Source organism: Neoarius graeffei, chromosome 7, assembly GCF_027579695.1.
Source record: "Neoarius graeffei isolate fNeoGra1 chromosome 7, fNeoGra1.pri, whole genome shotgun sequence".
Classification (NCBI taxonomy): Eukaryota; Metazoa; Chordata; class Actinopteri; order Siluriformes; family Ariidae; genus Neoarius; species Neoarius graeffei.
In genome coordinates, this window is record NC_083575.1 from 31,825,330 (window position 1) to 31,849,512 (window position 24,183).

The 24,183-nt window shown below is 42.7% G+C and overlaps 1 protein-coding gene across 1 annotated transcript; it reads left to right on the forward strand.

Annotated features, from left to right (window-relative positions):
• The first annotated feature begins 7,145 nt into the window (after positions 1-7,145).
• On the forward strand, positions 7,146-23,270 carry mgme1 (mitochondrial genome maintenance exonuclease 1). Its single transcript, XM_060925524.1, has 4 exons — positions 7,146-7,710; positions 18,466-18,676; positions 20,928-21,060; positions 21,156-23,270. Exons 1-4 carry the CDS (start codon positions 7,227-7,229, stop codon positions 21,291-21,293), a joined length of 966 nt encoding a protein of 321 aa, XP_060781507.1. The 5' UTR covers positions 7,146-7,226; the 3' UTR covers positions 21,294-23,270.
• The last annotated feature ends 913 nt before the right edge of the window (positions 23,271-24,183 follow it).

Sequence of the window (24,183 nt, forward strand, 5' to 3'; positions counted from 1 at the left end):
CACTGCATACTTCTGGATAACTGCGGCCTTAGGACAAATAACCATACAATTTATTATCATGTGATAGGGCCGTAGGGGGAAGCTAAAGTTAAATAAACAGCTTACTCACTTCTGAAACTTCAGAAATACTTCATCCACCTCAAAAACCTAATGCACTCACATCATAGCATAATAACAAATGCAAACTCACATCATAGCATAATAACAAATGCAAACTCACATCATAGCATAATGCACTGCCCAAGTAAGTAATAGTATAAAACAGTGACAGCGACTCATGGTAGTTTGTGACAAAAAAAAGCATTTAATCAATCACATGTGGTTATACTTCCAAGGATAAAAAGATAGCTTTACATTTACAAAAAGAACATTCAAAGCTGATTATCGTGTCAAAGTCAATATATGTTAGCACAGAAGATTGAAATTTCATTTGACTAGGCTCCAATGTGCAGTTAAAACTAAACATACTGATATAAACATCTACAATTAAAACAGACACACATCATATTGTCATCAAAGTCAGTACTTTGATTTCCTGTAAATCATAATGTGAGTGCTGTGCTGTGCTTGCGTAAGTCTTCATCCCCCTTGTCTGTGGTAAGATGGCCGCCCTGTGCGGACGTTCTGGAATACGCGGTGAGGAATCTAGTCTTCTATGTAATGGTGCGTTCATGTGCTATGGGAAATATGGTATACCAAACGCCGACATGGAAAGCACACATGAACGCCCCCTCTTGTGGTATTTTCCAACTCGTAGAAAATTTTGATACACGAGTTGCCGAGATGAGATGAACTTTAACCTTTTCAACATGGCGGCGAGTGGTACAAGACTAGCTTATGAACCAAGAAAGAAGTGGTTTTCACCTACGGAAAGCTGACTCTCACCTTTTAAACGAGTCATGTTATGTATATTATATTATTATAATCAAGGCCGGATTAACTATATGGGCCTGCGGCACAGTGCCCAGGGGCACTAACCACTCACAGCCAGTGGGGGGGGCACCACATGACAGAAACTTTAAAAATATTTTTCGTGAATGTTTGTACACTTAAAATGGTTATACACTTGACATTGTTAAATAGTCATATATGATTCATTATGAACACTAATTTCATAAGAACAACAACAATAATCATAATTCTGAGCAAGAGTGGCCTGTGACCATTAACCCCCCTTTCCTCAACCTGTCAGTTGAGCCAGTCCACCTACGGTGAAATGTATCATTTTTTTAAAAACCGCGGTAGAAATGAAAAATGGACAGACATCAATTGAGTGGTTGTGCGAAGAGAAAATTAAAAAAAGAGACTCCAGGCGTGTAGCTGCAATTAAAAATGTTCCAGTGTTAGATCGTTTTTTTTATAAAAACATCGACAACTGCTGTCACTACCAGCGCTGAAGCCGGGGAGGAGGATATGTGCGAAGCCACTTTAAGCCAGGTAGAGATCAGTTCACACCATGGTGACGAGAAGGAAGACGAGGGTGTTATGGATGTCAACCCAGCGCAGCCGACGCCGGTAGAACACTTCTCTATTTCAACTGATCCTGCGCTATGGGGAGAACATGTCTAGGTTCATACAGAACAGATACTCTTTGAATTGATACACATATGTACATTGTAGGGGCGGCACGGTGGTGTAGTGGTTAGCGCTGTCGCCTCACAGCAAGAAGGTCCTGGGTTCGAGCCCCGGGGCCGGCGAGGGCCTTTCTGTGCGGAGTTTGCATGTTCTCCCCGTGTCCGCGTGGGTTTCCTCCGGGTGCTCCGGTTTCCCCCACAGTCCAAAGACATGCAGGTTAGGTTAACTGGTGACTCTAAATTGACCGTAGGTGTGAATGTGAATGGTTGCCTGTGTCTATGTGTCAGCCCTGTGATGACCTGGCGACTTGTCCAGGGTGTACCCCGCCTTTCGCCCATAGTCAGCTGGGATAGGCTCCAGCTTGCCTGCGACCCTGTAGAACAGGATAAAGCGGCTACAGATAATGAGATGAGATGTACATTGTACATCTGAATATGCCGTACTGGATGTTATTTGAATTTATATTTCGAATTGAGACATTTGAATATGTTGCCTAGATCGATGCTATTTTAATTGATACACATTTTGAATTGACACATTTGAATATGCTGTATTGTATATAGATGGATGCTGTTTAAATTGCTGATACCGTTTGACTTGATACACATTTTGAATTGAGACATTTTAATATGGATAGAATAGAGTATGGATGCTTTGAAGGTTTTTATTGAGACATACAAATATATGCTGCTCATTTTTGAATAAGACATTTCAATATGCCTACATGCATATCGTTGGTTGTTTTCAGTGAATTTGATGGGCTGATGTAGCCTACTTAATACATTTTCATTGAGGAAGAATGACCTTGTTTATGTGTACTATTGTTTATGTATATGCTACTATTTTTGACAGCAAAGGGCAAGGTTTGTGAGTGTGTGCAGGAGGTTACTGAACGCGTGCGCGCAGGGTGGTGGTGGTGGGGGGCACTTGAGGTATAGTGCCCAGGGGCACCGCATTGGCTTAATACGGCACTGATTATAATATGTATATTATAGCCTAATACAAAATATTCTGTGGCTGTCCAAAGAATGCCAACAATGATCTAGATACTGGCTACTCTCATTGTGGCTACAGCCAAATTTCCAAAAACTGCGTGGCATTCAATGTGTTAAGAAAATCTCTACTTGTCATGATCAGGAAATATTCAGCATTTTTTGACTTTTGATAACTCATATTCCTGCTGCAGCTGATGAACAAGGCAATCTATAATTGTTTTAGCCAAATAACAGGCCTGATTCTGAATCTGGTCCACCATCTTTAATTTGTCAACAACAACAAAAGCATGTGAACACAACACACTGGTAAATACCACTTCCCAACTGGAAAATATCATCTTCCCATAGCACATGAACAGAGGCGATTCTAGGGTCTGGTGGGGCCCCAAGCAGAAATCCCCCCCCCCCCCCTCCCCTCCATCCCACCCACACAACAGAAATTCACTAGGACAAACTCTTTATTTTAATAAAACATCAACAAATTCTAAGCAATATAGTTTTTTTATTTCACAAGTTACAAATTGTGAAGTTACGAACACATGCAGTTCAATAAATCAACAACAAATTGTGAACAGTAATGTTTTTTTTTATTTCACACGCTACAAAAAGTGAAGTTACAAAAAGTTACAAATAGATGTCAGCATTTTCATAAATGTTTCATAAAAACAACAATTTGTGAGCAGCGTTTTCTATATTTCTTAAGTTAGTGTAAGTTTCTGTTCATTTTAAAGGCCCGGTCACACAGCGCTTTACGGCTTTATCACGGCCAAAACCCGTCAAAAAGTGCTCTCCCGTGAAGCAGACGATATTGTTCGTGTTGATGTCGAAGTTAAGACGTGTTACAGTCGATATACAGACGTGACAGGACGCAGGGGAAAATCGGAACGGCGTCGGACGCGGCAAAAAGTTTTGGACTGCTCAAAACTTTAGACCGCGGACAACCACGGCCGGCACACGTGGTAAAGACGTGCAACACAGGTGAAAAACACGTGATAATCAGTGTCCCGGCCGTTATTAAAACTTGGGGAGACGTGGTAAGACGCGAAAGTTTGGCGGTCTATCACGGGCAGAGCACGGTCATCGGACGGGTGTTACGCGTTGGTATCACGGGATATAGCGTGTGTTTAGCGGCTTATCACTGAGAAATGGATTTTTCCGCGTACATAGCACTGTCTAAGCCCGTTAAACGACGTCTCAAACAAGTTCTAAATTCGATTGATCACTGTCTAATCACTTCTGCATCACTTCTGATTTGCGGCATGTAAATACCGTAATTTTCTGAGACCTCGGCACTTGCAGTCTAGATGTCAAGGGGTGAACATGAACCCTCAACGCTGTGATGTCCTCATCTTAATGCTCTAGCACCAACAGAACCAACTGATACAGGCTCAACATATCCTACCGCTTTTATATGCGCAGCAAGCCGCTCTTCCAACGATGCTGAGCCGCGGTTACCCGTGATTTGGCAGTGCTATGGCAGTGAAACAGCCGCCGACGGCCATACCCCGTACAAAGCACGGCAAAGCCAAAATTGACCAAAAATTACCACTTACGACCACGTCCACCAGATTTTTGTATCTTTTTGTACGTGATATAGACGCGGAGTGCTGTGTGACCGGGCCTTTACAGACAGTGCAAGGTAATTGCCAATTATATTAAAACAAACAAACAAAACAAAAAACTTTAAAGGCTTTTAGCCTTTGTGTAAGGGATATCTTCACAGTATCTGTTTCCGGGCCTTGGCTTGTGCAAATGCGGTGACCATGTCCTCAAGATCCAAAGACCATAGCACTACATCATTCATTATTATTTCGACTAACTTACCACTGTCTTGCTTTCTTCTCTTCTCTTCCTCTTTTTTCTTTTTACATTCCCGGGTGGATAGCTCCTCTTCATTTTCTTCTTGACGTCGTAATTAGAAGAATAGCTGGTTTATGTACGACAGGCACAATTTTCTATTTGCAGGTTAATACGCGGGGCGGCATGGTGGTGTAGTGGTTAGCGCTGTCGCCTCACAGCAAGAAGGTCCTGAGTTCGAGCCCTGGGGCCGGCGAGGGCCTTTCTGTGTGGAGTTTGCATGTTCTCCCCGTGTCCGCGTGGGTTTCCTCCGGGTGCTCCGGTTTCCTCCACAGTCCAAAGACATGCAGGTTAGGTTAACTGGTGACTCTAAATTGAGCGTAGGTGTGAATGTGAGTGTGAATGGTTGTCTGTGTCTATGTGTCAGCCCTGTGATGACCTGGCGACTTGTCCAGGGTGTACCCCGCCTTTCGCCCGTAGTCAGCTGGGATAGGCTCCAGCTTGCCTGCGACCCTGTAGAAGGATAAAGCGGCTAGAGATAATGAGATGAGATGAGGTTAATACGCGCAATGACTTTTCAAAACGCAAGTGTCAAATCTCGACTCTCTTTCGCCACCTAGTGGATCAGGGGCCCCAAGCAGCTGCCTGCCTTGACTGGTGACAAGATGCGCCTCTGCTAGTGTTGCCACACGTCCCGGTTTTTTTGTGGAAAATGGAAAATGTCCAGGAAAATGGAATAACCTTCCCGGGACACGTTTTGTCCCGGTTTTTTTACTTCCTCACATTATCCCCCATTGAAATAAACACAAATCATTAATGTTTCTCGCAGCCACTTAACATATTAATAGTTTTCACGTAAGCGGGCATATTGTAGGCAGCTGCTTGTGCGGCCTCACCGAATGTTTGCGCACGCAGCCAGTCGCCGTTGCTAGGTGATCGTGGTCAATACAACGGCGGCCGCGCGAAATCAAAGCTACTGGAATACCGTAATACCAAACAATAGGTGAGAGTTCCCTTGGTCGGTGCGCGAGTAGGCTGGCTGTCTACTTCCTATGTTCTGATTCTGATAAAGGCTGGTTCTAAAGCCTGGGCCAATTTCATCAATAAATGAATCATTAAATAAATCATTAAATATATCAAAAAAGAATGCCTGAACACTGGCGTGAGAAATGAATAAATCAGTTGTCCCAATAACATAGCACCTCTCTCTTGTGATTAAAACAAAGGATTAGGGCTATTTGGTATGATACGGTAGTCTAACTTTTAAAGTTCAGTTCTCCAGAGAAAAGGCTAAAACAACAACGAAGCAGACTGAGAGAAATTATATTGATTATATTTGTATTATTTTGATTTGGAAACGGAATGGGAGGAGAGACAGACGATGAGGGAGTCGGACAGAATGAAGTAGAAGATCCGGTACCTGTCAAAAAGAAAAAAAGACATGTGACATTCAACATTGTTCAAAACCTGCACTGATAAAGAAGGGAGGGGGGCAAAAAAGATTATCCCTATAAAAATAACTGTTTACTCTGTTAACCCCTACTATTGTTATGAAGAGACAAATGTCAAAGCTTGTTTATGGAGTCAAATGTATTTTCTTTTATTTTTGTATGTAATTAAAACTTGGCCTAAAGCTTCAAAGTAAGATGCATGCTCTTCAGGGGGCGGTTAGCCTACTATTAAATATTTGTTAAATAAATATTGGCGTCCAAATAAGATCATTCCTATATGAAATTATTTTTTGTAATAATATTTGTGGTAGTGCCCATTTAAGGGTTAAGAAGACAAAATGAATTTTAACTAAACGCCTAACTGCACCAGTTGAACTGTTTTATTTTTAAACGTGAACATTCACATAAGGCATAGGCAGCTGGGCCATAGAAGGTTCACGCTGCACGCTACACGCGTGTAAAGAAAAGTGGACAAACGTAGCATGACTTGCTCTGGGCCATAGAACGGCGTTCACGTTGCACGCTGCACACTTCACGCGTGAAGCGAGAAATGAACATGCACACTTTTTTCTAGGCGTGAAGATGGAAATTCCAGTCAATGCATGCGGTCACCGCCGCGCCAGCCAATCAGAACGGGTCTAGGGAGATAACGCTATGCTTTCAGGGGAAAACTTCAGAAAAAATATAATTGAATGGTATAATTGAAAAATAGTTCTTCATCGGGATTGTCAAGCAGATTATAGAATGTTCGGTGAAATTCACCACGGGTTTCTCTCAGAAGGAAGTGTTCTCGGCTCCAAATTCTGTTCCTTTTTCTCTTCCTCTGTCTCAGTAAAAGCAGAATGAGGCAATCGTCGTCATCCGAAGAGTCCATATTGTTGGTTACTCGGTCAAAGTAGAACAGACGCAACACGTGAACATCCAAGCATGAAGTTTAATGGCCCAGGGTCCGGTTCTTCACGTGTAGCGTGCAGCGTGAACCTTCTATGGCCCAGCTGCCTTAGGCATCGTAGATGTGCGTGTCCGCAGCCCTCAACCCCCGCGCTCGTACGTGCGCGCAGGCGCGGCCGCCGACCGATGTGTCCCGGTTTTTTACAACTCAGATGTGGCAACCCTACTCTGCACATGAACGCAAAACTAATCCATGGTTGATAATATTGTCTGATGTACTGTATATTGTAAATGAAAGGATTTATATAATAATAAAAAAAAGTAAAAAAAAAACCCCTAATCCATGGTTAGATATCCCGAGCCACACTCCGTACCAGTTGGTGGCGATAATGCACCATAACGTTGTTTGCCAACCGCCATAAAACGCCAAGAAGAAGAAGACGCCATTGAAAGAGTGAAAGTTTGTGACACATTTAATGCCCTGTGAGACAGGATTTAGCGCAACGCAGGCGCTCCGATGCGTGTTTACAGGTCGTGGCTGCGGCCGTTCAGTGTGAGCGCTGCGCTCTCGGGACGCTTCTCCTGCTTCCCCGGTTTGCGCGCGCGCAAGAAGAGCAGCCGGTACAGCGATGTGGACTCTGAGTACTACTCCTCACTGCTGAAGGCGGTCACGTGTCCGAGATCGCGGACTCCAGAAAGTATTGAAAACGAAGACCAGTGGCTTTACGGCCCTGTCGTAAAATCCAAAGCCCGCGTGTGCAGAACGCTGAGAAACCCGTGGCCTCTGTTAAACGACGCCAAACGTGTCCTTGATGGAGAGAACGTGGAGGGAAGCATGACTCGGATAAGCTTACAGAGAGATGCAGAGCACGCCTCTATACCAAGTGTAACAAGAATACTCCAAAAGACAATGTCAGCCCAGAAAGCGTTTTATTTGGAGAGATGGAAGAAAAGGAAGATTGCAGAGCTTGGAGAGGAAGGCTTCAAAGAATACAGCAACAGTAGGCCTCCTATGGTGTCCATTTACCTGATCTCATCTCATTATCTGTAGCCGCTTTATCCTTCTACAGGGTCGCAGGCAAGCTGGAGCCTATCCCGGCTGACTACGGGTGAAAGGCGGGGTACACCCTGGACAAGTCGCCAGGTCATCACAGGGCTGACACATAGACACAGACAACCATTCACACTCACATTCACACCTACGCTCAATTTAGAGTCACCAGTTAACCTAACCTGCATGTCTTTGGACTGTGGGGGAAACCGGAGCACCCGGAGGAAACCCATGCGGACACGGGGAGAACATGCAAACTCCACACAGAAAGGCCCTCGCCGGCCACGGGGCTCGAACCCAGGACCTTCTTGCTGTGAGGCGACAGCGCTAACCACTACACCACCGTGCCGCCCTACCATTTACCTGATGTTATTGAAATTTTATTTTGTGCCCAAGAAAACCTAATAGTCAGGGAGTCTATGTAACCTACTTTGCAAAATTTGCCAAGTCTGGTTTCTCAGTATTAACCCTTTATTTACATCCCAAACAAATTATTTTTACTTGTTGTAATGTCAGCAATCACCATTTTCACCAAAAAAAAAGGAAATGCTAAATATCACATGTTAAAAAACAAAACAAAACACGTATTCGTATCACTTAAGTCCATTATAACATCCATCCATCCGTATTCTACCACTTATCCGGGTCGCGGGGGTAGCAGCCTAAAGGCCTCTGCATGCTCTTGCGACAAGGCTTTCGCAGATAGCTTTTCGCAGACAGTTGTAATTTATCGTTGAGCGGGGAGTAATAGGCGTGCGCGATGTTATTCACCGCCACAATGCAAGGGGGCGCGAAGTCGCTAGGAGTAGTTGGTGGGTGTGGTTAGTGGAGTGTTTATCCTCTGGTTACTTATAATGACTAGAACTTTTTTTTAATAATGACTAGAACTGGAGTCGTATAGATGTACGTACTTCCTCGATCAACCGCTCTTCATGCTGCTCCATCGTCGCTCGTGTTTTTAAAAATGCCGGTCGTGAAAACAAACCAAACCGGGAAAGTAGGGAAGCGGAAGTGCGTGTACAGCAGATGTAGAGTGGACCAATCAGAGCCCTCTTGTCTGCGAGGCTTCTGCAGTGGTCACAATTTTTGGGAGGTGCGCGCAGAGCGTCTGCGAAGGTGGGGGGGGGGGGGCTACGCAGACACTGTCTGCGACGCTATCTGCGAGGACTGGGTTGTCAGCATAAATTGGCCTTAAGCAGAGTAGCCCAGGCTTCCCTCTCCCTGACCACCTCCACCAGCTCTTCCAGGGGTTATACCGAGGTGTTCTCAGGCCAGCCGAGAGATGTAATCTCTCCAGCATGTCCTGGGTCTGCCCCAGGGTCTCCTCCCGGTGGGGCATGCCCAGAAAACCTCCCTTGGGAGGTGTCCGGGGGCATCCTAACAAGGTGCCTGAACCACCTCAACTGACCTTTCGATGTGGAGGAGCAGCGGTTCTACTCTGAGTCTCTCCCGAATGACCAAGCTTTTCACCCTTTCTCTAAGGGAGAGCCCAGCCACCCTGCGGAGAAAACAAATTTTTACTGCTTGTATCCGCGATCTCATTCGTTCGGTCACTACCTATAGCTCGTGACCATAGGTGAGAGTGGGAATGTAGATGGACCAGTAAATTGAGAGCTTTGCTTTTTGGCTCAGCTCTCTCTTTACCACAACAGACCGGTTTAGCATCTACATCACTGCTGACGCTGCCCCGATCCTTCTGTCCAACTCCCGCTCCCCCTTACCCTCACTCTTGAATAAAACCCTGAGATACTTAATCTTCTCCACTTTAGGTAGCAACTCCACCCATTTCCGGCTGAGCGCCATGGCCACGGAATTGGAGGTGCTGCAAATCATCCCAGCGCACGTTGTAAGTCACAGATTGATGAAGCCAACAGGACCACATCATCCGCAAAAAGCAGAGACATGATCGTGATGCCACCAAACCAGACACCCTCCGCCCCTTGGCTGTGCCTACAGAGATGCCTACTAGTACGGATTGGCCATATTTTGTACGGAAAAGTTACGTAAATACGATGTTACGGCAAACAGTGTTATTCTGTACGGAATTATTATAAAGTCTTAACAAATTCCAGTGAGTTGTTTTTAAATGTCCAAGCGACTTTTTCAATCCATGCGCAATTCACGGCTATTTATTTTTACGACAACCGCACGTGCTGTGTGTGACATGCGCAGATTCCGCACATTTGTTCGCACTATTGAGGTATTTCACCCACGTGACCAAGTCACGTGACGCAGCCATTTTGGACAGCACGCTTAAGTCCTTCAGTGCAAGGCGGTATGAGATGGTGGAGACCTTTGCACATTTTAACAAGAAAGTAAGCTTTGATTCGTGTTAAATTGGATCTGTCTTTTATCACAAACACTGTACCCAGCCTTGGTATGGAGCTCTGTTTATTTATTTCTGTGTCCCGTTTCTTTCTAGCCTCTGTTATTGCGTTTTATGTCTGATGTCTGCTATATGCAACCCTGGACAAATTAACACTGCCTTGTTTCACTGCTCAGATGGGTTAACAAACACTGACCCATTTAATATTTTGCTATATATTTTATCAAAATTGCGTTAACTGATAAACGAACCTGAAATGAAATGATCACTGCAAAGTCTGGAGTACTCTGTTGGCTCCCAATCCTGTCTCTTCACAGCTGCAATCCATTTGGCCCTCTTGTCTGGGTCAGTAGGAAACCGGTAGTGATGTGTCAGTCGCGAACGATCCGGTTCAGAGAGCCGGCTCTTTGAAGTGAACGACGGGAGCCGGCTCTTCGGTGGGAGCCGAGTCGGGGAGCCGAATTAGTTTTTTGTCCTTGGGTGCCTCAGAGAGAGAGACTTTCACAAAAAAAGTTGCTGTCCGATTGCGTCTTTGTGTTGTCTATTACCATTCAAAGGAAAAAAGTAGCATGGTGTACGCCTACTTTTTTTGGTTGGGGGGGTTGATGTCATTCACAGCTGCGAAAATAGGAAAATTGGTGTAATGCTTAAAGCTGTGGAGCGCAGGGGAGAGGAGTCTGTGAGGCACCTGAGGAGGGGAAAATCAGCTGCGTATTTTATATTGGTAATATAACACAGTTTTGCATTATGTTTGTGAGAAAATAATTTATTAATTGGTAAGTAAGTTTTATTTCTATAGCTAGAACATTGTTACACTGCTATACTTTACAAAGCTTTACAATGGCTACAAAAACTAAAAAATAAAATGGAAAACATCCTATTGATAAAATATAAATAATAATGTAATTAATTAACTAGTTAATTGCAGCAATTAAATCAAAAATAAAATCTCAGGAGCCGTTTGGGAGCCGAAAGAGCTGGCTCCTTATAGTAAGAAGAGCCAAAAGAGCCGAAATTCCCATCACTAGAAACCGGTAAAAGGAGCGTCCTGCACGCTGTCCCTGTCTGTTGTGGCAGCCCACAGCACAACAAGCAAACACCATGGTTATTTATAGAGTGCTTACTGACAAATTAATCTATTCTAGGTGTCTGTAACACGTTTTTTTTCAAGCTGGTTCTCCCTCTCTGTCTGCAGCGTTAGTATGTAGCTTGACGTTCAAAACGGCGGACACCGGGGCGTCACGTGACCCTGTGACGTCAGGTGAAATACCTCAATTTTCGCTCGGCATCACACACGCATGGTGCTGCTTCTCAATGGTGGAAATGAAACGCTCAGTATCGGGACAAGTGAAGCACAGGTCTCAGGTGTTCCTCCCACGATATGCGGTAGAATGGCCGTGCATTACACCCAGTCAAAAGGGCAATGGATACGCGCACTGCAAACTGTGTAGAACTGACATTAACATGGTGGTCGCGATGACTGCAGGCGGCATGTCAGCTCCAGAAAACATATGGAGTATGCTGAAATGGCGAGTCAGGCGGAAAGTAAATCTGGGGGTATCCAGCATTTTTTTACGAAATCTGTGGATGAAAAGACACGGAACGTGACACGTGCTGAAGCAGTGATGGTTGACCTATGCTTGGAGTTGAACTTGCCAATTACGCTACGTTCACACTGCAAGGCTTAATGCTCAATTCCGATTTTTTTGTGAAATCCGATTTTTTTTGTGAGGTCGTTCACATTAACAAATATATGCGACTTGTATGTGATCCTCAGTATGAACGAAAAGCGACCTAAAAGTGTTCCGCATGCGCACTGCAGGATACGACGATGTCACACGCAGTGAGCATGGCCAGTGTTTACGTAAGTAAAACCGCCCGGTTGCGGTATGACCCATCCAATCTAGCTTGAATAGCTGTATCCCCCCAAATGGAAATCAGCTCCCTAACCTCTGCGTCCTTCTATTGAGAAGATTCAGAACCTTCACAGCCCGAAGCGTCCCTCGCATTGATGTCATGCGCAGGGGCGCAGATACGTTTTTTGAACTGGGGGGGACAAAAAACTGGGGGGGACAAAGCTGCCAGCAAACCAACCCCGATATGCCTGTCAAACTTGTTGTGGGTTACCATAGCAACCAAGCTCGAGCTCGCAACCTGTGCAGTCTGCGCAGCTCAACCAACCGAATATCAGTCTTTGTTTTGTTTTATGTGAGTTGTTGCAATATGTATACACTGCCGTGCACCTCAATAAACCGAATGGTAATTAGTCTTTTGATTTTTCCGTGAGGTTTGCCTTATGCAAAGAAAGACAGCATAGACGTTTTTTCCTCCCTATAGACCCTTTTCAGTCACGTGACCTTCGTAAACGCGACCACCATTTTGGACATGTAGCGGACTTCGGCTCGAATTGGTTTGAATGCGAGGAAGGCGACAAACGGAGAACATACAAGAAAAAGGAGCGAGATACAGAAAACACCTTCGCTATCCAGCGACGTAGGGCATTTACAGGGCGAGCAGAGGGAGAAATAACAGTAACGACACATTAGCAACGCCGTACAGAAATAACGGTTTATGGCACAGACCCTTTCGGTTCTCGCTCATCTAGCTGCTACAATGACTGCTTAGACTGCAACAATAATACCTAACACACATTTAAGTATCCGTCGTAAAGACGTGAAACTCGTCGAGTGACGAGTGTGTTCATTGATAAGCTAACACAATCTAAAAGTAGACATACCATCACACTGCCCTGGCGCTGTGTACAGTTTACCTTCTACGGTTTGTGCACTCACTATTTGCCATTACTTTCTCCAACCATTGTGACAGATTACAGGGAACGGCCTGGATTTAAGAGACAAATACATGTTCCTCTTGTTTTGAACACTTATTTGTAGGCAGTGCTTAATTTGTAAAGTGGGAGGTCCGGAGCGCAGAGGATGAGTGGCTCCGGTGCGGAAAAAAAGAGGAGAGGGGAGGGGGGCGCGGCGCTGCGCTTCTGGGCATGTTTTGTAATAACACTGCAAATTAAGTTCATCTGCAGATATTTTGTGGATGTCGTTTCATGAGAGAAATCACCAACAAGACAGATATCAAAATCAGACATTAACACTAAATAAACTTGCATTTATTTAATTATTATTATTATTATTATTATTATTTTTTGTTACATAGTCAAAAGAGGTGTCAGATCACCGGATCCAGTGTAAATAGCTGCCGGAGCCAACGCCCGAGGTTCCGGAGCGCGCTCCGGCTTGCTCCCCCTCAAATTAAGCGCTGTTTGTAGGACACTGCCTCTGATCTGTCCTACAGTCTACCAACAGCAAAGGAACACAACGCTAGCTAATAGCTACTACAGAAGAAAAAAAGAGGTTACAATGGGTTATTTTAGCCTATTTGGTTACACACTCGCCGCCACAGAATGTTAACAGCAATGTAATGCCTTTTCTGGCTAATTTTATTCGTCTTACCTCCAACAAAGTGGTCACTGCACAAGCGTTGGTATGCCGCTATCCATCTTCTCCGTCGGTCAGCATCTACCGGGATCTGATAAAATGATAACCCTTGCCTTGTTTGTTGATGGTTACTACCTCCAGGTGCACAACAATATAGTGGCATGATGGAAGTCTTGCTGAAAATAAACACTTTCTTTGCTGCCGTTCCTCAATGTTGGCTGTGGTAAACTACTGGTAGTACATGTCCAAAATGGCGGCCGCGTTTGTCGTGACGTCACGTGAAAAGGGTCCATAAGTGGGGGGGACCGAACGAAGTGAATTTAAATCTGGGTGGGACGAATCCCACCCTCTATCTGCACCCGTGATTATGCGCCATGTTGTTGTAACTTTTTTTTTGAGAGACTCGCCGCCTACTTCAGCGCAGAATAGTGACGTTTGTGGCTTGTTGATGACGTGTAAGTCGGATGAATGCGACCTGGCGGTTCAGACTGAAGTCGCATATGAAACGATCGGATAGGAATCGGAATTAGGACCACATATCCAAACGGCCTGGGTCGGATTTGAAAAAATCGGATCTGTGTCGTTCATATTGTCAATAAAAGATCGGATACAGGTCACATATGGGCGAAAAGATCGGATTTGAGTCACTTCAGCCTGCAGTGTGAACGTAGCCTTAGTGCCATGAAATGTAAGTTAAACTTATTCAGTTTCTTTTTACGTGTATGATTTTTATTCACTGAAATATCACACACTGGCTGTACTTCTTTAATTCAAAGTCTTTTCAGTGTTGCAAGTACAAATGTACATGTAGTATGATCAAAAACAGAATTTTATGATTAGTGTTGTTGGGATTGTGGCAAAAAATGGATCATTCCACTGTTTTAAATACAATTATAAATGGCATTTTATTCAATGTCTCTTCTGAAGCATTATGCTGAAGTGTTTATATATTGGGACATTAAGATAATGTCGGACTCTCTTTGGCATGAAATAAGAAATTTTTTAAAAATTTTATTAGAATCCGTTAACAGGTAGAACATTTTGCCAGGCAATATAATATAATACTTTTGAGGAGTTACATTCAATACCAATGATTGGTAGTCAACCGTAATGTCTGCAAACAGGGAACACTATTGTATTTAGAAAAATGTGATAAATTGTATGCTCTAGAAATTTGTTGAGTGGAAATTCAATTGAGATGGCTGCTCGCGTTTTGTTTGTTCAATTCACACAAAACAGTACTTTTTAATAATTTAAATGTTAAACATATTGGTATAGAGATCTTGCAGTCACGTGACCGGAAAGTACACAACCGCCATCTTGTCGGTCAAAAACACCGCTGAATACTGCTGCACTCGTGTACAGAATGGATCAATTTCAACTGACGGACTACACGGCTCATTTTTCTAATGAACAGATAACTAGATATATGTCTAAAATAAATGATCTACAGATTTGTGACCCTTATGGCTTATCGGACGGAGTTTTCACGACCGGATGTTGAACTGCCAGCGGAATACCCAGACGTGTATAATTACCTCATTAACTTTCCCTCGCTGTTCAGTGGTGAAGCACTGCGTGCCTATAAATCTCTGGACAGTTATCTTTACAGAAATTCAGGATTTGTCAGCGGCTCAGATGTGGCATCTTGTAACCAAGAATCCTCATTGGATGGGTAAGTCACTTAAGTATTGAGTATAGCACTGACCAGCCGATTATAGAATAGAATAAGGTAATTCCAAATTGTCCGTCTTGTTTACATGGATCTGGTGTTGGAGAGGTAGAGGCTTAGCAGTGGAGGTTTGAGTGGCTGTTTTCTGAGCTTAGTCAACAGGCCGGCTCTGCAGCCTCGCTTTTGCTTCCGCTCCCGGCGCCGCCTCCTTCGCTTTGCTTCCGATAACAATCCACGGAGACCCTGCTGGTCTCGCTATCTCGTCCGGAATGTTTTTTTTTTTTTTCTCGTCCGGAATGTTGTGCATGCGATGGAAATCGCTACAAACCGTCATTTTCTGCTGGAAACCCATGTCCAGTAAGTCCATACGGTTGTAGTGGATATTGAAGTCCGGTACAGACGAACAACACGCAAAAATACATGCAAAAAACGTGCACAGGTAGGGAGAGCTTGTAGCTGCAGCCGTTGTAGTAGAATTGTATATAGTAGGTTTTTCCAGAAGAAAAGGTAGAAGTAAAAGCAGAAGTAGAACCAGAAGTAGAAGGCGGAATATGGCGTTTGACCGACAAGATGGCGTCTGTCACAATCTGGATTGGCTGTGACGTCACATGCAAGTGCTCCATATACACCTCTTTATAATGGAAATGCGCATAAATTAATGTTACTGAAAGTCATTCCAAAATACTGAAAAATGTTTTCAAGAATACCGAAATTCAAAATTTGGGGTAGGCATCTCTGTGCCTAGAAATTCTGTCCATAAAAGTTATGAACAGAACCGGTGACAAAGGCTGTCCATTATAACATCTGTATTTTTTATTTTTATTTTTTTAAATTACCCATTTACTAACTTTATGTGAATAGAAATCATGCATTTACATGATATCAAGTTAAGTTTAAAATGAGATGTTTAAGTACATAGAGAGCATAAAAAGCCAGAAATATTTTACACTATTGCTACAGAACTTGAGAATATTTATAGCTTATCTACATTCCAGAACTCAGCTCACAATCTCTCATTTCAGAATTTTCTGTGATACATTTATTACTAAGCTGCTAGCAGTTTCTGTTTTTTTTTTTATGTCCAAACTACATCAAGAAGTAACACTTTGCCTAAGCATTCAAACACACAACACGAAGATAAAAGCAGTTATTGGTAACACATTATGACCAGAACAGCCACTGGACTATTTTCAAAAGTAGACAATGTCACTTTCACAACTAGACAATGTCAGTTTCCTCTGTATCTGCTGGGCTGTCTGTTGTTCTGTTTTGGCATGCATCACCACATCCACAAAGGTCTGTACATGGCAGTTGATGTTTCTGGCAGCCACAGCTCCTTCTTACAGTTGCATTTTCCTGAGCTCAAGTAGAGCTTCCAGAACTGGAGCTTTAAGACAGAAGACTGGCTTCAGTTTGTCTTCAACTGATGAACCATGCTTTTGACCTGAGTAAAAAGGTTGTGTGCCACAAATAATACCTATTATGGATATGATAATTGCATATTAATGATGTAATACTTTTATGCCAATTTCCTATATGTGGTTTCAGGGCTCTTTTTCTGCGCAAAGTTCCCCTGCATAATTAGCTATGAAACAGCAGCCTCCAAACATTACAAGAATGGATTTATATCTGAACTTGTATATTATTACCAAAAACAAGACTTGGCAAATTTTGCAAAGTAGCCTCCAAATATAAATAAATATTGCCCGACTATAAGTGAAATTAGAAATCATAGGTTTGGAAGGCAGGGCGGCACGGTGGTGTAGTGGTTAGCGCTGTTGCCTCACAGCAAGAAGGTCCGGGTTCGAGCCCCGTGGCCGGCGAGGGCCTTTCTGTGTGGAGTTTGCATGTTCTCCCCGTGTCCGCGTGGGTTTCCTCCGGGTGTTCCGGTTTCCCCCACAGTCCAAAGACATGCAGGTTAGGTTAACTGGTGACTCTAAATTGATCGTAGGTGTGAGTGTGAATGGTTGTCTGTGTCTATGTGTCAGCCCTGTGATGACCTGGCGACTTGTCCAGGGTGTACCCCGCCTTTCGCCCGTGGTCAGCTGGGATAGGCTCCAGCTTGCCTGCGACCCTGTAGAACAGGATAAAGCGGCTAGAGATGATGAGATGAGGTTTGGAAGGCACTTTTTAAATTTAATAACACTTGTTCCCTCAAATATTTGCCTGACGTTAACTACTGGAAACACAATTATTCCCTTTTCTTGTCTCTTGCTTCACTTGGCATTGTAATTCCAAGTCTAAACATTCAAAAAGATTAACATCTCAAATGGTACTATTTTTAGAGCTGAGTTACTAGCAATTACAAAGGCTTTGGAACTTCTTATTGATAAACCTCCCTTTCAAAGTGTGATATTTTCTGATTCCTTGTCTGTCATACAAAAAATTCCAAAGGAAGATAATGACAGAATTATTAGATTTCCGATATCTTATGTACCAGCTTTATCTTATGGGTGGTGAGGTTGTTTTTTGTTCAGTTCCAGCTCATGTGGGTATTAAAGGAAATGGCTGATAAATTGGCCAAAAGATCTGTAAATAAAACCTATTATGACATTCATTACCCTTTTACCACTTCTGCCATCGCAAAATGTTTCAAAGATGTTGCTTTTATAATATGGCAAGACAGATGGGAAAATTCCCAAACTGGTAGATTCTTCTACCAACTTGAACCAAATATTACAACATATACCACATATTCTGACAGAAACATCCATCCATCCATTATCTTTAGCTGCTTTATCCTGTTCTACATAGTCGCAGGCAAGCTGGAGCCTATCCCAGCTGACTATGGGCGAGAGGCGGGGTACACCCTGGACAAGTCGCCAAGTTATCGCAGGCATGCTGAGCCACAGACAACCATTCACACTCTCATTCACACCTACGGTCAATTTAGAGTCACCAGTTAACCTAACCTGCATGTCTTTGTTGGAGGTTAGGTTAACTGGTTAACAGTTAACAGTTGGAGATTTAATATAAAAAAAAATTTACTTTTACATAAATAATTGTATGATATAAGTTTATTATTGAAAAAAAAAAGAAACTCGTATTTAATGTGTGTGCTTGGTCACAATATGTGAACTAGTAGTTCCAATCCTTATAGGACGCCAAATCACTTCGAGTGGGATCGTCCCGAAAAGCTCCTCAAGCTTACTTTAGTTCATATTTGTAAAACACTTGGATGGAAACCTGTGTGCCTCTTGTTGAACCTTCCAGATGGAAATGATTCTCCTGTCATCATCTTGTTTTTTTTTTTAGATCTTTTCACACAGGGGAGACTATTGCATGTCGCTCTTGAAGGAATTTTAAGTGGAGAACAAACCTTAAATGAAAATGAAACCGTGTCTGGGTATTTGCAAAGTATCAGTCACGGGTTGGAAGATGTTACAGGAGTGAAAGCCATTGAGAGTGTTGTGCAACATCAGCCTCTGCAGTACCTGGGCGTTGTGGATTGTGTTGCCATGTACAAGTGAGAATTGGTTGTTTTTTGTACAGCATTTTTAAAATTAGAACAAGTGTCACTGGTTAAGTGGTGAGCTATTGATTAAAAAAATTGACTGCTTGGGGCTAGTTTGACCAAGATGTTTTTTTTTTTTTTTTTTTCCTGACTCGTAGTATTGCCAAGCAAAACTGTTTTATAGAACACAAGCTTCTATAGTTCTTCGATTGAAAGAAAATAAACGGGTATGGTGGTAACAATAATACTGGAATTCTTTGTATTGTGTAACCAAGTACACTGCAAACCCCCTATAATGAACTCTTTTACTATGAACTTTTGCATATAATGAACCAAGTTTGTGTCCCACCACCTTTAAAGTGCATATCCTGGACCAAATTCTTTTTTTTTTTTTTATATGAATGTCCCTTTACACACTCCTCCAGAAGGGTAATTTTGCACAAGGCCATCTGTCTACAGCAGAAAAAAAAAAAAATAACAAAACATGCCTGGAAAAATCCCAAGGGAGTCTGGAGCCAGATTCGTGACGTTACCTGCGGAAGCGCCAGCAGGCTGTGAGAGCTTTGCACGGTTTCAGTGCACAGCCTGTGTAGACCAAGCACTCCCATTTCTTTCATTGTCCGGTCTTTTGGGAAACGGAGTACTAATCCCAACAAGATCGGTGTTGCTACACCCTCCTATGATACATCTGTTAACCATTTTAATAATTATGCGATAACGAAGAAATTTGCAGAAAACCACCAGGTCGTTTTCTCATAAACAAACCAGTGCTGACGTAGGATTCAGAGGGAGGCGTCCCGCATGCAACGTCACGAAAATCAGTGTTTGCCGGGAAATCCAAATGCCAAGTTTTTTCAGAGGCAGACGAATTCGGATCAAATGGCTTGATTTCAACTGAATTTTTCTGGTATTGCGCAAGGTAAAAAAATTGCAGAGAATGCAGAATGTTAGATATTTGACCAAAGTTTAATATAAAATAGAATTACATTGATCTTGCTCCTGAATTTACCCATGATATGCACTTTAAAGACTGAGTCAGAGTCTTCAAAAAATAGTCACTGAGCCATGCGCTTCTCTTCATACCAGAGATAAGTAATCAAATCCACCGTCAAGTTGACAATACGCGTTAATGCCATAAAGGCTTAACTAGGTTCACTTCGGTGTCAATCACTAACAGTTATTGAGAATGATGATCAAAGGATTGATAAACTGATGAAATGACTGCTGACATCGTTGGTGATTTGCAGCACATGAATGAACTGAATGCTGAAGACTTAAGGCCAATTTATGCTAACAACCCAGTCCTCGCAGATAGCGTCTGCGTAGCCCCCCCCCTTCGCAGACGCTCTGCGCGCACCTCCCAAAAATTGTGACCACTGCAGAAGCCTCACAGACAAGAGAGCTCTGATTGGTCCACTCTACATCCGCTGTACACGCACTTCCGCTTCTCTACTTTCCCGGTTTGGTTTGTGTTCACGACCGCCATTTTTAAAAACACGAGTGAAGATGGAGCAGCACGAAGAGCGGTTGATCGAGGAAGTGAGGAAGTACGTACATCTATACGACTCCAGTTCTAGTCATTATAAGTACCCGGAGGATAAACACTCCACTAACCACACCCACCAACTACTCCTAGCGACTTCGCGCCCCCTTGCGTTATGGACCCGGTGAATAACATCGCGCACGCCTATTACTCCCCGCTCTACGATAAATTACAACTGTCTGCGAAAAGCTATCTGCGAAAGCCTTGTCGCAAGAGCATGCAGAGGCCCTTAGAAAACATCATGAGTCAGTGGGTAGACATTGACAGTGATACACCGGTAACCTCCATCATTTCTCTAACAGATGAAAAAATCCTCACCTCCATTTGTGATCTTTTAACTCAGTCAGTGAACTGTGATGAACTCCTCACGTTACCTGCTTGTTCAACCTCACTCCTTGTTGTGCACGGTTGAAACTTGGCCACGCCCTCACTGCCACATGTACCTTTACAAAGTTTATTGTATTCACATTTTTATGGCATTGAAAAGTGACATTTACTCTGTAAATGTGTAAGTGAATTATGTGTAAATATAAATTAAACACAGTTGGTAATAGTGAGTGTTTGGTGTAACAAGTGGGTCCATTTCAGTATTACAAACTATTTGGACACCCCCTAAGGAGTTCATTATAGCGGGTTTGTAGTGTACATCACATAACAGCACTTTTTTGTTGACGTTTCAGCTTTTACCATAAACAACAATTTTCCTTTTTTAATATACAGGAATTCACTGTGTGTCATAGAGTGGAAGACATCAGAAAAGCCAAAACCTTTCCTTTACAACACGTATGACAACCCCTTGCAGGTGGCTGCCTACATTGGAGCCTTAAACAGTGACAAAAACTACAACTACCAGGTATATCAATTCATATTTGCATGAGCTAATACCCCCCCCACCCAATTTACAGGTGTTAATACAGTTAAACTCCAAATGTTTGTCTCCATCTGCAGGTGGACAGTGGATTGATTGTGGTTGCCTACAAAGATGGCTCACCAGCCCACTATCACTTCCTGAAAGCGGACCAAGTGGTGCAGTATTGGGATGAATGGCTTTTCAGACTGGAAGAATACATGGAGAAAAATGAGTGACTCAGATCTTGCTGATGGATCAAAAACCAACACTTCAATAATTTTCTAACTCTTTGTTCTGTTGGTCTTCCTTTCTGTTCCAAGAAAGCATCTGAGATCCGTGGAAAGCGGTGCTTTGTATGATTAACGTATCTGGAATTTTGTGTAATCTCCTATTTATACTTTATAAAAGAAGCTTGCATTGTCTGTACAACCCCAAATCAGAAAAAGTTGGGATGGTATGGAAAATGCAAATAAAATAAAAAGTAGTGATTTCCTAAATTTATTATGACTTGTATTTCATTGCAGACAGTACGAGTCCAAAATATTTCATGTTTTGTCTGGTCAAGTTCATTAAAAAAAAAAATTTCCTGTTTTTCAGGCCTGCAACACATTCCAAAAAATTGGGATGGGGCAATTTAGGGCTAGTAATGAGGTAAAACAATTAATGTGATTTACGAATGGGTGATGTCAGCAGGTGATTCTGATCATGGTTTGGTACAAAATCAGTATCCAGGAAAGGCCTAGTCTTTGAGAAGCAAAGATGGGCTGGAGATCTCCAGTTTATAAACAACTGTGTCAGAAAATTATGGAACTACTTAATGTTCCTGATAGGAAGGGATTTGGGTATTTCACTCTTTATTATAATTCAACCATCTATTACAATTAAAGGATTCAGTTAATTGGAGGAATGCACCAGATATTTTCAATAGGAGACAGGTCTAAACTGCAGGCAGGCCAGTTTAGCACCTGGACTCATTACAGAGCCATGCAGTTGTAATGTATACAGAATGTAGTTTGGCATTATTTTGCTGAAAACTCTTTCAATACCTTAGCCTTGATTAGAAATTTGAGATCCCTTATCACCCATAACCTTCAGGGATTGTTGAAAAAATGAACTGAATGCAGGGTGGCACAGTAGTTAGCACTGTCGCCTCACAGTAAGCAGGTTCCGGGTTTGAGCCCAGGGGTCTTTCTGTGTGGAGTTTGCATGTCTGCGTGGGTTTCCTCCAGGTGCTCTGGTTATCCCCCCCTCGTCCAAAGACATGCAGGTTAGGCTAACTGGTGGCTCTAAATTGACCGTTGGTGTGAACGAGAGTGTGAATGGTTGTCTCTATGTGTCAGCCCTGCGATGATCTGGTGACTTGTCCAGGGTGTACCCTGCCTCTTGCCCAACGACAGCAGGGATAGGCTCCAGCTTGCCTGTGACCCTGCACAGGATAAGCACTTGTGGATAACGGATAGATGAACTGAATGCTCATGCAGATTGACAAAAGCATTGTTTCAACAACTGTCTGCAACATTTATTTCCATTCGGAGTTGCATTATCCCCCCCCCCCAAGAGCTTGTATTAACAACGGGAGAGTCGAACCTCCTGCAAAATGCCTTTTCCTGCACATCCCAAAGACTTTCAATGGGGTTAAGGTCAGGACTTTCTGGAGGCCAATTCATGTGTGAAAATGATCCCTCATGCTCCTTGAATTGCTTTCAGAATTTGAGCCAGGGGAATCCTTGCATTGTCATCTTGGAATATGCCTGTGCCATTAGGGAAGGGAAAAAAAAGTCAATTGATGTGAAAACCTGGTCATTCAGTAGTCAGGTAGTTCAGCTGACTTGATTTTATTGCCTTATAACACTGCTGAGCCTAGACTTGTTAAACTATAGCAACCTCAGATCATAACTGTTTCTAGAGGTTTGTACAATAGCCACTATTCATGATGGGTACATCGCTTTATGCACTTCCCTCCTTACCCTGACATGCCTATTACTCTGGGATAGGGTAAATTTGGATTCAGATGACATGACATTTTTCCACTGCTTCAGAGTCCAATCTTCAGTTGGCTAGGGAACATAAAAAGACTTGTTCCAATTAGTTTCACTAACAACTGGTTTTCTTATGGCCGCACAGCTGGTTAGTCCTAATCCTGTGAGCTCTTGTCACATTGTGTGTAAATGCTTTTACTTTCACTATTAAAATAGGCATGAGTTCTAGTGTTATTTATCTCTCACACTGATTTCAAACATTTAAGTGATCTCCAATCATGGTCAGTCAATATTTTTTCCCTGACCACAAAGCTGACAGTTCACCACTATCCTTTTAGGGTTTAAATAATGCATTGGACAGTTCTTTATCCAATTTCAGTAATTTAAGAAACCTCTGTAGTTGTTTTGTTTGATGCATGCAGGCCAGTAATTTGACCCTTCTGAAACAGTAACATTTTTTTCCATGAGCACAGGATACATCTTTCTGACCTGTTTTTTTTTTAAGAAAGGAGAAGCTACTCACTGCATCAGTTAGTGTTAAAAGACTGATTAATATGTTTCAGCTGGTAATAAATCACTGCAGTAATTATCCAATCAAAGGCTCTTAATTTAAGTCCAGTGACTTCTTTTGGCCAGGCAATGCATCGTTTTATTTATTTACCAAAAAAAAAAAAGTGTGAAATAGCTCAGATTTACATTAAAATCTGTTTTGCACAAAAATTCATAAATTATGCCAAGCAGGTTTTCCAAAATGAAAAAAAAAAAAAAAAAGTGTTACACGAATTGCATTCAAGGTAAATTTTTAATTAACACATTTCTTACAGAGGGATATAGCATCACCTTGTGTAATGTATCCAGTGCAGATAAGGGACATTAAGGCTGGTAGTATGAATAATTTACTGCTGCTAAACCTTGTCCACAGACCTCCGTACTGGTGGGATGTTTAAGTTTGAATGAAGGCTACTCTCAGAGTGGAAGGGAGCCACAAGATCCAGCTCTCTTCAAAAGAGCCATCATCCTCATTGCTATATACAAGCCACAAAATGCAGCAAGAGGAGAAAACGTCATGATTTCACATGTGCATGTGTGGAGGAAACAGCAACTGGATTCTCTGGCATACCAAGACGTTTGCACACTATAGCCTATC

Coding starts and splice junctions, on each gene's coding strand:
- mgme1 (XM_060925524.1), top strand. CDS start 7,227: ATGCGTGTTTACAGGTCGTGGCTGCGGCCGTTCAGTGTGAGCGCTGCG. Junction 7,711..18,465: donor CTTCAAAGAATACAGCAACA/GTAGGCCTCCTA, acceptor TTTTTTTTTTAG/ATCTTTTCACACAGGGGAGA. Junction 18,677..20,927: donor GATTGTGTTGCCATGTACAA/GTGAGAATTGGT, acceptor TTTAATATACAG/GAATTCACTGTGTGTCATAG.